Raw genomic sequence first — 14198 nt, 5'->3', positions numbered from 1 at the left:
TTAAAAAATGGAAAGGTGTATTGATTGACTTCATCAAACCATGTGATTTCTTTCATTTTTCTTGTAAAAATGTCTAAAGTCCTGTGTATTATTAACGTGAGCTAGTGGCAGCCTGCAAGCACCATCTTTCAAACATTTGGGTAACTTTTAGAAGTGGATAAAAGAACATAGATAGTCCTAGAAATGATCTGGAATTGATTTTTTAATAGTTAATATGTTACAAAAATAAATGGTTGGCAGTTTACTTTCACTGCCCATCAGGTAAAATAAAAACCAGCGGATCTGGACAAGGATCAGAGTTCAGGGGCTGAGGGCTCAGACCCGTTCTTCTCTGCCCCTCTCCACCATGAGGAGAAACCAGCTGCCCATACCAGCTTTTCTTTTGCTGTTCCTGCTTCTTCCCAGAGATGCCACCACAGCTACTGCAAAACCGTAAGCTAATCTTTTTTTTTTGGTTTTTCAAGACAGGGTTTCTCTGTGTAGCTCTGGCTGTCCTGGAACTCACTCTGTAGACCAGGCTGGCCTCGAACTCAGAAATCCGCCTGCCTCTGCCTCTGCCTCCGAAGTGCTAGGATTAAAGGCTTGTGCCACCACTGCCTGGTCTATAAGCTATTCTTCTTTCCAAAAAATTCTATTGTGTCCTTCCTTCCTTCCCACAATACTATCTCTTTTCTGGTTTCCTAAGCAGTAATCTATTGTCAAAAAACTTGGAAGGACTAGTTGTTGGATTGAAAAGCAATTCAGCTTCTCCCCGTGTGTTGTGCTTTAGTTTCTAGTGCTTCCTGGATACGATTTGTAATGCTCACATGGAACCCAAGGCCACATGCAGTTGGGTTTTTAAGGCTCATGGTTTGGAAATTCGGAATTTCTAACTGAGACACATCATAGCTGTTGCATCGGACTGTGTGTGTGTGTGTGTGTGTGTGAGGTGACACAACCTGACACAAACATTTACCCAGCCTGGAGGATAGGGAACGAACATTAGTGATTCTTCCAAAGTCCAACTTAATAAACCAGTGTGTTTGTGGGGTGACCTATAGGAATGAGACAGGGGGGTTGCTTACAGAAACACAGATGATTCAAAGACAACTGTCACTAAAAGGCACATTCCTGGGACTCCCTGCTTGACCTGAAGGTAGCTCAGCTGGTAGGAGAGTCTCCTCCAGGTGACTTGGCTGGTTCAGGAGTCTCTTAGAAGCAGCTCTGCCTCCTCTCCTCTGTCTAACAGTTTTTTGCTGCCTCTGTAACCATGGAGAAACTACATCAATCCTGTTAGCCTCAGCTCATAAAATTTACCTCTTGTATCTCAAACCTCTCTCCTCCCTCCAGGAAGGAATGTTTCAATTTGGAGGAAATTGCTACATGGCAATAACTTGAATTGGTTGCCGGTGTTTCTGATATTCTGTGGGTGAACTTTCCCTGAACTCCAGAGAATCACAACAGTGTCTCATCTTAGGTTTTATGTTGACCTCTGGGAAACCCAATCTTCCTGAAACCTATGATTGATGGCAATATGAAAAATACTAGAAAACAATCGCAATAATGACGTCTTCTGAATTCTTCCTGGTTGGTCCTCTTCCCCCGCAGACAATATGTGGTGCTGGTCCCGTCAGAGGTCTATTCAGGAGTCCCTGAAAAGGCCTGTGTCAGCCTCAACCATGTGAATGAGACTGTGATGCTCAGCTTAACTCTAGAGTATGCAATGCAGCAAACGAAGCTCCTCACAGACCAGGCTGTGGATAAGGACTCCTTCTACTGCAGCCCCTTCACGGTCAGTGTCCTGCCTGGGATGTGCGGTACTGGTAAAAAAAAAAAAAAAAAAAGAGTAATCGAGTTGAATGTTATATTCTCATTCATCCAAAAGAAATATTTAAATTAAGGAAAAATAATGAATACAAAGTACACTTCTAACTCCTTTATGATACTTACAAACTGGTCTAATGAAGGTTATCATAACCATAAGAAAGACTTAATTTTTACCTTAAAATAAACTTTTGTGATAAACAATATTTATACTTTTACAAATATAAATATTGAGATTCTCTTTTTTAAAGATTTATTCTTTATGTATATGAGTACACTGCAGCTGTCTTCAGACGCACCAGAAGAGGGTAATGGGATACAGATGGTTGTGAGCCACCATGTGGTTGCTGGGAATTGAACTCAGGACTTCTGAAAGAACAGTTAGTGCTCTTAGCCACTGAGCTGTCTCTCCAGCCCCTTGAGATTCTTTTTTAAGATTTATTTTCAGATTGTGTCTCTGTGTATGTGCACATGAGTGCAGGTAACCATTGAGGCCAGAAGAGGGCACCATGGAGCTAGAACTGTGGGCAGTTGTGAGCCTCCTGACATGGATGTGGTACCCTAATTTAGGTCCTCTCCAAAGCAGTGTGTGTCCTTAAGTGCTAAACCATCTCTCCAGCCTTTGAATACTGATCTTCTTAAAACCCAAATTATTCATGTAAGATAGATGGCAGATGCTGGCCTTGGAAGGTGGAATAGGAAAATTATTTTTAATAGCAAGACTTCGCTGTGAAAATACAAGGACACCATCTTAGTCACTGCCCTGACTGCACTGAAGAACGGTCTGTTGTTTCACAATGTTTTCTCCTAAAATCATGTTACACAGTCACAGGAAATTGAGTCCTTGACACCCCCTTACCAGTTCTCAAGGATTCACAAAGAAAACAGATCCCTGTAGACTCTGAGCACCCAGAAGTGAATCTGAACTTACTCTCTACGGTTTTCTGCAGATCTCAGGTTTACCTTTACCCTACACATTCATTACTGTGGAGATAAAAGGACCAACGCAGCGCTTCATAAAGAAGAAGTCAATACAAATAATAAAAGCTGAGAGCCCAGTCTTTGTCCAGACAGACAAACCCATATACAAACCAGGACAGATAGGTATAAAGAATTCACTGGGCAAAAACAACACAGGGGGTGAGGAGGGGTGGTGGTGTTCTTTACGATTAATCTGCAGTCATGGGAACTCTGGCCTTGGCTTCCCACTGTGGGGAGGTCTCACAGAAAAATCTCTGTTTCAGTGAAATTCCGAGTTGTTTCTGTGGACATCAGTTTTCGCCCGTTGAATGAAACGGTGAGTCTCCTGTTGGTGGGTGAGAAATGAGAATGAGTGTTTACAATGAGAAAAGTAAACAAATAGCTAAGTCTGATTTTTTTAGGAAACCTGAGCTCATATAAAAGGCACCTGACTACCACAGAACATTGCCTGAGAGCGTCCACGCCAGAAGCATATGTAATGGTAGCACTGAGACAGTTCACCAACTGCATTCTTAGAGTAGATAATGCGTTTAAAAATAAACCTGGGTCTGGTTATGCATGCTTCTAATCCCAGGAGGTGAGAAGCTGAGAAGAAGAATCACAAGGCCCTAGCCTGCCTGGACCACATAGTAAGATGCTGTCTAAAATATAACAACACAAAGGATATTCAGTTGAAATTGTCCTCTTTTATTTTTTAATTTTTTTATTAGGTATTTTCCTCATTTACATTTCCAATGCTATCCCAAAAGTCCCCCATACCCTCTCCCCCCCCACCACCCACTCGCTCCCACTTCTTGGCCCTGGCGTTCCCCTGTCCAGCCACTTCTAGAAGCACATTTGGTTTCTCTTAGAAATCATTAGATTTCCTCAAATGTATGCTAGTCATAAAAGGAAAGCCATGACTTCTTAAGAGATTTATGTTCCAAACTAGACATGTAAAAAGGTAATGGACCAAACAGAGGACGTCTCCTACTCTAGACAAGAAACACGACTTTGTCTCTCTGCCATATAGGCTCTGTCACCTGATGTCATGGTCATCTCTGACATCCATGACTATGAGTGCAGCACCATTGGACCTGATAGGGGGAGGGGGACACGAAGGCGGGTGGGTAGAGAAGGGAGTGTGGGGGGACTGAATATGGTCCAAACTCATTTTACAAAATTCTCAAAGAACTAATTAAAAAGGACATCTGGTACAGAACAAGGAAATAAGTCTTTGTATGAAAAAGGAAGCAATAAGCTCGGTAAAGTTTAAAGACTGTAAATTTTACAAAGATGCTCTTTTTTTAAACTTCACTGCACACTCATGCTGCTTTTTCTTTTCTTTTCTTTTCTTTTCAGTTCCCTGTCGTTTATATTGAGGTAAGTACCAAACTGCACATCTCGGTCAGAATGACGATGCCCTACAAGTTCTGCAAGATCTTGTGTCTCCTTTCAGACTCCAGTTCCTCTCCACTAAGCAAATCCTATCTTCTCTGCCTCCCTCAAGTTCTTTGGGAAAGGAAAAGAAAAGGACCGCAGTACTTTATGATGGTGTGATTTTGTGGCTTTTCAAATATCTCTGGCTAAAACGGACATATATATCAGAAGGAAGTCCATTGTGACACACATATGCAGGGTCTCCCTTCTAAGTACTAACCTGGTTGGCTTCTAAGATCAGACAAGACTGTAGCATCTGGGGTGGCACAGCTGTAGGGGTCAAAGGATCCCATCGCTGGTGACCTCACTGTCCCTTACTCAGGTCTACAGTGTGTTTGTTTGTTTCTTTATTTCTTTGTTTAGTTGGTTAACGACATTAGCACTAATTCACCAACTGCCTATTAAACTCCCAGTGTTATTATTACCTGATAAGCTGACCTCTAATCAAATTATTTACACAATTGTCTCAATTGTTTACACAACTCATAATATCTTTCCATAGACTCCCAAGAGGAACCGAATTTTTCAATGGCAAAATATCCATCTGGCAGGAGGACTCCACCAGCTCTCTTTCCCACTGTCTGTTGAGCCAGCTCTGGGTATCTACAAGGTTGTAGTGCAGAAGGACTCAGGGAAGAAAATAGAACACTCCTTTGAGGTGAAGGAATATGGTATGAATTGTGCAAGTGTAAGGCATTTATGATGGTGGGATCCTCAAGGTTACTTCTCTGTATTTGTCTGTGGTCTACACATGTGTGTGCATGTTGGGGATGTGGTATGTTCTCACTCCGTGTGTGCATACGTAGATGGGAGAAGTTGACATCAGGAAACCAATCATAAAACATGATTCTCAAAGCTCCCCAGAGCTTCGATGACAGTCACATAATAAGATAAATACCTTTCACACCTATGGGAGAATTTGGAAAAGGAAGGAACCTCCTCAACTGGAGGAAGTGGCAAATCACAGAACATGACTAGCAAGTTCTGAAGTGGGCACGGGCTACTCAGAGCATAAGAGAGGAGGGTGTGCAACTTCAGTCAGAGTGGAAGATTCTTGGGAGTCAGTGTATGAGTCTGCAGCCCTTCAGTTCAGTGGACCTATAACCACGTGTCTGATAATGGGGCTGAGGATGTCAGTCAGCTAGAAGAGCTAGCATTTGGTTAAAATGAGAGATGGGGGAGGGAGAGGGAGCAAAACATCAAACTTGAACCCACTTGCCCTACTGTTCCGTCAACTAACTGTGGTGGTCTTCAGACTCAGTGATGGTTCACCGGCCTTTGAAATCTTGCACAAAATCAGAGGAGTCTGGGAAATGTAGTCTGATTTCACCAAGTGGCATGTACAAACTGCTCACAGTAATGAATGACAATATCTCTTTCCTAGTATTGACACTAGAGCTCCTTCTGTGTGATTCTATGTCATAGATTCCTCTAATAAAGTCCACTGGTGATATTTATGAGGTCTCCTACCTACTCTCACCTCCTTTTTTCCTCTATTCCAAACAGTTTTACCCAAATTTGAGGTGATGATAAAAATGCAGAAGACTATGGCTTTCCTGGAAGAGGAACTTCCTATAACTGCTTGTGGCGTGTGAGTTACTTTTTTTTTTTTCATCTTATTTTTGGTCTCCATATCCTATTAGAGATGGTATTTTAAATAATATTTAGTAAGGCATTTCTTATCAGCACTTACAGGCACTGGACAGGGAGTACAAGCAGAAATCTATGGCCATGAGGCTAAAGAAACAACCTCACAACTGGCCTAACGGAAGATTCCTATATCGGCTCTACAGGAAGAGCTTAATGAAAATTAGAATCCCTGCCTCCACCTTCAGAAATTCTAGTTACAAATCTAAGGCAAGAATCACAAACCCTCTACCACAACATGGGTCACAGGGCATTCTCAAACAGGAAACTAGTTCCACCCTTGCCTGGTGCCCTTCCACCATATTCAGCAGAAACAGACTGAGCCATCACGATATTATTTACAAATTATATTTTTATTTTGTAGCCACTGCTTTCCCAAATAATTTCTCACTTATTATTTTAAAATACCTAGAAATATAGTCTTTATCTCGTTCTTTTTCTTTTTTAGTTAAAATAACATTGGCAATCTGACATCAGAGACAATCATTTTTTAACTAATTCTGTGGGTATATACATATGTGCTACATACATTAGCAGATGCCCAAGAAGCCTAGAGGTAGTAGATCCACTGAAGCACTAAAGCTGGAATTGCAGGCAGCTGTGAGCCACCCGACACGGGTGCTGGGAAAAAAACTCAGGTCGTTTGGAAGAGCGGGAAGCACTCTTATTTTATGTGTATGGGTGTTGTGCCCACACATGTGTCTGTGTCCCACATGCATGCCTGGTGCCTGCAGAGAGCAGAAAAGGGCATCAGAGTCCCTGGAAGTTGCAGATAATTCTGAACCATCAGTTGGGTGCTGGGAATTGAACCTGGGTCCTCTGGAAGAGCAGCAAGTGCTCTCTTGTCTACCATCTTTCCAGTGAACAGGACAGTCTTATAGCAAAACGTCAACTAAAAGGAGAGAAAGAGCTGTGTGTGGTAACCTTTAATCCCAGTAATCAGGAGACAGAGGCAAGCAGATCTCTGAATATACATCAGCCTGATATAGGTAGCAAGTTCTAAGCCAGCCCAGGATACATATTGAGACCTTGTCTCCAAAGTTTAAAAAAAAAAGAAAAGAAAAGGAAGGAAGGAAGGAAGGGAGAATGAGAAAGAGAGAGAGAGAAAGAAAGAAAGAAAGAAAGAAAGAAAGAAAGAAAGAAAGAAAGAAAGAAAGAAAGAAAGAAAGAAAGATGGACAGAAAGAAAGAAAGAAAGAAAGAAAGAAAGAAAGAAAGAAAGACAGACAGACAGACAGAAAGACAGACAGACAGACAGACAGACAGACAGACAGACAGAAAGAAAGAAAGAAAGAAAGAAAGAAAGAAAGAAAGAAAGAAAGAAAGAAAGAAAGAAAGAAAGAAAGAAAGAAAGGAAAGAACCTTGGAAAAATACTAAATCGTATCTTTCCATTTAGAGACTTTTTCAAAAGGTTCACTGACTACTTTGTCTTAAAATTATTTCTCATTCACACTTAGGATGAAGCCTGGAATCACGAGCCTTACTGGAGTGCAAACACTAGAGCGATAAACAAATACGGTTGAACAGTGACTGGGTCCAGTCAGGGAAAGAAACCATCCATGACACTCACATTCAATCATGTTACTGTTCTAGATACACGTATGGAAAGCCCGTTCCCGGTCTGGTGACATTGAGAGTGTGCAGAAAATATTCACGATTCCGCTCCACCTGCCATAACCAAAATTCAATGAGTATCTGTGAAGAATTCAGCCAACAGGTATGTAGTAGCCACTCCCTAGTTCTTACTCTGGCATGAGCTACAGTGCTAAGTGCAATGCAATAGGACATACACTTGAAGTGTCACCAAGCAAGATGAGGAGTAGGGAGAAGAAATATGAGAATGGTTGGTGGTATTAGGGGCCCAGATGAAGGCAGAGATTATGAATCTATAACTGCACCCATTTGGCAAATTTTGTAATTTTCTTGCCAACAGCCATCAACATGCCACATTCTAAAAGAATAAAGTCGTGTTCAAAGCTGGCTTTTGTCACAGTAAAATGAGGTCGAAGCTGATGTGGGCTGAATGAGAACTAGGCTCAAAAAGAGCTAGTGGCCCTGGAGAGACATCTCAGTAGCTAAGAACACTTGTTGCTCCTGCTGAGGGCCTAGGTTCAATTCCCAACACAAACACACAGCAACACACAACCTTCTGTAACTCCAGTCCCAGGAGTGTCCAGTACCCTCTTCTAGCCTCCGTGGGCTTTGCATGCACATGCTACATAGACACACACACAGGCAAAACACCCACAAACATAAAATTAAAGAGTCTTAAAGTTGTATGCATGTGTTCTGATTTCAGAGGAAGGATAGGTAAAAGTGCAGGGATGGCTATTAGAGCCGGCACTGTATAGAAACTGCAGGAAAGTTACCAAAGCTTCAGGGAGCCAATCAGTCAGAGGCCAAAGTGGAAGGTGTGTGGATAAATGGGGCAAACACTGATAAGTAACATCAGTTCACACTCTGACTGTTTAGAAAATGACTCATGATGTCTATAAATCCATTAATTATGATGGAGTTTGGAGGAAGTGTGTGTGTGTGTGTGTGCGTGTGTGTGTGTGTATGTGTGTGCATATGTGTGTGTGTGCGCGCACATGCACTGAGACAAATTTTATAGCCCAGACTAGCCTTAAATTAACTATGTTTTCCAAACTGACCTCAAATAATTCTCATGCTCCAACCTCCCAAATGCGGGATTACAAATGTTTGTCAACATGTACAACTATGATATAACTAAATTTGGAATATGGAATGAATATTTGCATGTAAGTATGTACAAATAGGAAACAAATCTTTATTAAAACATAGGTCACCACATTTAATTCAGAAACCTGACTGCTATAAGGATTTGCCTAGTCAATGGCTATGAATATACCAATGTCTTAGACACAAAGAAAGAGAATACAGAAAGTGACAAATGCTGGCAAGTACACAGAGAAAACGGAACCCAAGTGCAGTGGGGATGTAAGCTACTCCAGCCACTAAGAAACTCAGAAGGGAAGTTCAAAAAAAATAAAAATAGATCTATCATATGAAATACCTGGGTATTTGCCCAAAGGATTCACACACCACATAGTCAACATGCCACGCCGGCACATCCACAGTTATTACAGCAGTGTTCTCAACAGCTATGTTATAAACCAGCTGAGGTGTCTGTCAGTAGAGGAGTGGATAAAGAAACTATGGTGTGATCTTCAGAGGGAAATGTTTTAGCCATGAACAGAAGCGGGCTGTGTGACTGCGTAAGAAAACGGACACAGCTAGAGAAAACCGTGGTGAGTCAAGTCAACCTCAGAAGAGCAAGCATCGCACATTGTACTCTTGTTTGTCGCTCCTGTCTTTTATAGAGAGATATATAAAATCATGCATGTGTTTATGTATGATGGGAAAGAAAGTAAAAAGAAAACTACACAGGCTAGTGGTCCTCAACCTTCTTAATACCACAACCCATTCCTACAGTGCCTCGTGTTATGGTGACCCCAACCAGAAAATTATTTTTGTCCCTACTTCATAACTGTAATTTTGCTACTGTTATGAATAGTAATATAAATACCTGTGTTTCCCAATGGTCTTAGGTGACCCCTGTATAATGGGCATTCCACACACCCCCAAAGGGGTCACGACCCACAGGTTGAGAACTATGGACCTAGGTGAACACAGGAACTAGGGGTAAGGAGCAGAATGAGAAGAAAAGAGGGAAGAAATGTGTTAAAGTAAACCATATACTTTCATGCATTGAAGTACTGAATCCCAGTACCATATACAAGAAATGTACACCAATATGTTTAAATATTTCATATAAAAAAGAGCACAAAGCCAATAGTCAACATTTAGTTCGAGGTGATTATAGAAGCCTCTTAGAAACTGGTATGCCCAAGTTGAGTGGGAAGAATGGAGGGAATGTTATCACCTGAGGAGTAACACCTGCAAAGATCTATAATTACAATATATGATGGCACCCTTGGAAACTCTAGGATAACTGACATAATACACATAGTACCCATTTTCGGAAGAGAGGGAAGGCGAGGGTTGGCTGTAAATAATCCAGAGATTAACAAAGTAACGGGGTCAGCCTTGGAGCCCGGAAGAATAAAACAGACAAAGGTACCTGAATGCTTAAAACCTTTTTGTAAACTTATAACCAACATTTTCATGGCAAATCAAAGAACTCGGGAACTCTCCCCTTCTCTTCAGGCAGATGATAAAGGATGTTTCAGACAAGTTGTAAAAACCAAAGTATTCCAGCTCAGACAAAAAGGCCATGACATGAAGATAGAGGTGGAAGCCAAAATCAAAGAGGAGGGAACAGGTTTGTATTGTTTTTTAAATAAATGTCAATTAAGTGGAAACTTATCAAACTTCCATTCCATTTTGAGTACTTCATGGTGTCTGCATCTTGTAAAAGTGGCAGGTTGCCAACGTCAAGAAATGAAATATTTAACAACAGAAGATGTGTGGGTGTGTTTGTGTGTATGTGTGTAACTGTGATAAATTTTCCATAAGAAATATAAAATGTAAGGGGAGAGTGGGTGTAAAGGGAAGTGATTAATTCTAATGCAGAGGTGGAAGAGAGATTCTTAAGCTTGCACTTGATGTGCTTTGTGGAGGGAGAGTGACGTGTGGAAAGATGAGTGATGGGCAGAGAAAAGCAGGCGAGCACACTCATTCCCAGGATGGAGAATTCTGAACAGCATGGCTAGCTTCAGATGTATGTGATAATGACCTAAACGAACAGATACTTTAAAATAATGCTAACAAAAGATATACAGGAAAAATTAAATATGTGTTGGATATGATACCTCATAAAGTATTCACAGATTATTGTAGCATCCTATAATAACGGAGGAGAGCTGAGGTGGAAGTAGAAGGTAAGTTTTGAATCCACAATACTGAATTTGTGGTTTTTGATTTTTTTGTTTTGTTTTGTTTTTCAGGAATAGAACTAACTGGTATTGGATCATGTGAAATAGCAAATGCCTTAAGCAAACTGAAATTTACTAAAGCAAATACAAATTACAGGCCTGGGCTACCTTTCTCTGGACAGGTAAAATATTCTCCCCTGTAATCATACTTAGGGACATGAAATATTCTTGTGGGGGGGGGTGTACATATATACATGTATACATCTTGACATGAGCATGGGCACACATGTACATGTGTGCATGTCATGTGCATGTATGAAGGGAGACTCAAGGTTGGTGTCAGGGGTTCTCCTCAGGCATTCTCTACCTTATTCATTGAGGCAGGATCTCTCACTTGAACTTGGAGCTTGACAATTCTGGCTAGTTTAGCTAGCCAGCTTGCTCTAAACATCCCCATCTTTACATTCCAAGCTGTGGAACCATAGGCAAGCTGCCACACCCACCAGCATTTATGTAGTGCTGGGAATTGAACCCTCATGCAGCACAAGACGCATTTGACCCACTGACCCATTTTCCCAACCCCCAGGCATGAGATCTTTTGAAAAAAAAAAAAAAGAATTTAATTGCAAAGTCAAAATATATTACAACAATTATTTAGAAAAAGAAATTATAGCAAATTTTGCATTTATCAAGTATAGTGAAATGTTGAAAAACAAAGCACGTTTTTAATCAATTCCCTTCCATGCCTCTGTATTATATATATATATATATATATATATATATATATATATATATATATATATATATGGTGTTTGGCTGTATTCTCTTTGATTTCCTCTTTGTAAACAAAGCCTTTCTGATGCAATTAGAAATAATTTTTTAAAAAGTAATTGCATTAGTCAGCTTTCCATTACTATAACAAGATACATGAGGCCATTAATTTATAAAGGTTTATTTTAGCCTGGAGTCTTGGAAGTCTCTATGTATTATGAGTTGTGTGTGTGGTGACATCACTAACTACAGTGGAGGCATAGACTTTAGGGACTTTGCAAGACAACATCCAAGTGGTATCAATAACATGTCACCTAGATGATAAAAATTTTAATTACTGAAAAAATTTTAGACTTCTTTTTCAGTACTAAAACGATGTAATGTTGATAAATGTAAAACATGATACAATTAAGCAAACTGCTCATTTACATTTATATAGCATAGCTAAGGTTTTAGGCATTTTTTTTCAAGTTTGCTTTTACAGTAAATAATCGTTGGGCTAAATGTATGGGTAATTTCCTCATATATATATTTTAATTTTATATCTGAATTTGACTTTCACACTTTTTTCATTCACTTTGGTATTTCATATCAAGTTGGAAAGACACTAATAAGAATGTTGTGGTTTGACAAGGTCACCACAGGTAGAAAGAAGATCACGAGAAAACTGTAAGATGTGAGTTCACAAGAAGTTGAACATAGAAAGAGAGATGGTAGCACACCAGGTGGGGAAGTCAGAGCAGGAACCTGGAGGCAGGAACCTGGAGGCAGGAGCCTGGAGGCAGGAGCCTGGAGGCAGGAGCCTGGAGGCAGGAGCCTGGAGACAGAAACTGAGGCAAAGGCCATGGAAGTGTGCTGCTAACTTGCTTGCTCCTCATGGTTTACTTTTTCATGCAACCCAGCGCCACCTGCCCAGGTAGTAGGGCCACCCACAATGGGCCAGGCCTTCCCATGTCATCAGTCAAGAAAATGTACCACATGCCAATTTGGTGGGGAAAATTCTCTCAGTTCATGTTCTCCTCTTCTAAAAGAACTCCAGCTTGTGCCACATTGACATAAAGCTAACCAGCTGAGAACCTGTTTCATTAAAAATATTTGTTTTTAAAAAGGCACAAGCTGTAGTGGAGAGGTTCATTAACTGGATGTATTCATTCCACATTAGATGCAATTATCAACATGTGACACTATACTCTAAAATTGTACAGTGTTAATGTTTTTTAAATTAAAAATAATAAAATAAGGAGCTGGGGAAATGTCTTAGTGGCTAAGTACTGAACTTTCAGAAGACCTACGTTCAGTTCTCAGCACCTACATGGCAGCTCACAACCATGTGAAATTCCAATTCCAGAGGATCTGATGCCCTCTTCTGAACCCAATGACACCAGGCACACACATGATGCACAGACATCCGTGCAGACCAAACACCCATACACGTGAAATAAAATGTAAATAACACCATTTAAAAGAAAATAAAAATAAACCATCTGTTTTCAGAACCACAGGAAATATTTAAAAGAAATATCACAATTTAAAGCTCACAAAATAAGTCTCATTTGCAGATGTGAAGATCTTCAGGAAAGGACAGGGACTTTACTGAAGAGACAAAGATGTAAACTGAACAGAAAATGGAGTGGCTAGCTGCCATTTGTAACTGGCTGTCACTTTCCTGTTTCTAGGTTCTTCTTGTTGATGAGAAGAATAAACCAATCCCCAACAAAAACATAACTTCCGTTGTGTCTCCACTTGGGTACCTGTCCATTTTTACTACAGATGAGCATGGCTTGGCCAACATTTCCATTGACACTTCCAACTTCACAGCTCCATTTTTGAGAGTTGTGGTAAGTAGAAATGGGCATGCACGGCTGAAAAGGCTTAGGTCACAGGACTACGCAACTTAAGGATGTGTGAGGGGAGGTACATGAACTCCAGGCGCAGAAGAAAATGTGATAGGAAATAAGTCAAACTGAGCAATGTGGGAACAGGGAAGGGAAGGCAGAAAGTTCTGTGTCAGGAACACTTACAGAATGCTCTGCCTTCTGAGACACTGGAAAGATTCTCCTGGGATTGCCTGGAAGTTTTTGGTATTTCCATAGTTCTATTACCAGTTAGATTATACCTAATTCTTTTAGCATAATACAATTGATGTTTGTGCTTGAACAGTCAAATAATCTTATGCAATAAAGCTGTAAAAAGATATGGCAGTAGCTACCTTCACAAGACCTGTCTACAAGGCTGGACCTAGCATAAGAGATGGGAAAGTGGGGTTGGGGATTTAGCTCAGTGGTAGAGCGCTTGCCTAGCAAGCGTAAGGCCCTGGGTTCGGTCTCAGCTCTGGAAAAGAGAGAGAGAGAAGGAGAGGAGAGGAACTCAGAAGGCCCCACCCCTGGCAGATATCTGATATGAAACCCCTGTGGAAGAGTTGTCTGACACCCCCCCCAAAGGGGTTGCAACCCACAAGTTACAAAACACTGAGCTGTCAGGGGAGAGGTAAGTCATGTTCCTCAGTGATGTAGCCATGGGTACATTGCCCCCACTCAATCAAACGACCCACAACACATACTCATGAAACAACCCTAATTAAATGCAATGGCTCACACACCAAAAAAGACACAATAGGAGAGAAATATGGTAAGTAAAATAATTGCTCATATGCGCAATTAATGAAATAAATCTGAACAGAAAACGTGTACATGGGCTTTGCAAGTGTAGTGAGCATTT

General features: G+C 40.8%; 1 protein-coding gene across 1 annotated transcript in view; it reads left to right on the top strand.

Moving 5' to 3' along the window:
• Positions 1-271: 271 nt before the first annotated feature.
• LOC110295880 (pregnancy zone protein) overlaps positions 272-14198 on the top strand; it is a 44205-nt gene continuing 30278 nt past the window's right edge. Inside the window, exons 1-11 of the mRNA XM_021164248.2 lie at positions 272-432; positions 1588-1771; positions 2754-2907; positions 3048-3100; positions 4126-4146; positions 4706-4874; positions 5710-5794; positions 7444-7567; positions 10042-10156; positions 10782-10891; positions 13157-13318. Coding sequence (XP_021019907.1) covers positions 347-432; positions 1588-1771; positions 2754-2907; positions 3048-3100; positions 4126-4146; positions 4706-4874; positions 5710-5794; positions 7444-7567; positions 10042-10156; positions 10782-10891; positions 13157-13318 — 1263 coding nt within the window. The 5' untranslated portion in view covers positions 272-346. The remainder of the gene's footprint in view (positions 433-1587; positions 1772-2753; positions 2908-3047; positions 3101-4125; positions 4147-4705; positions 4875-5709; positions 5795-7443; positions 7568-10041; positions 10157-10781; positions 10892-13156; positions 13319-14198) is intronic.

The sequence above is a fragment of the Mus caroli genome, chromosome 6 (assembly GCF_900094665.2).
Source record: "Mus caroli chromosome 6, CAROLI_EIJ_v1.1, whole genome shotgun sequence".
NCBI classification, from domain to species: domain Eukaryota; kingdom Metazoa; phylum Chordata; class Mammalia; order Rodentia; family Muridae; genus Mus; species Mus caroli.
This window is presented reverse-complemented; position numbering and strand designations above follow the sequence as displayed.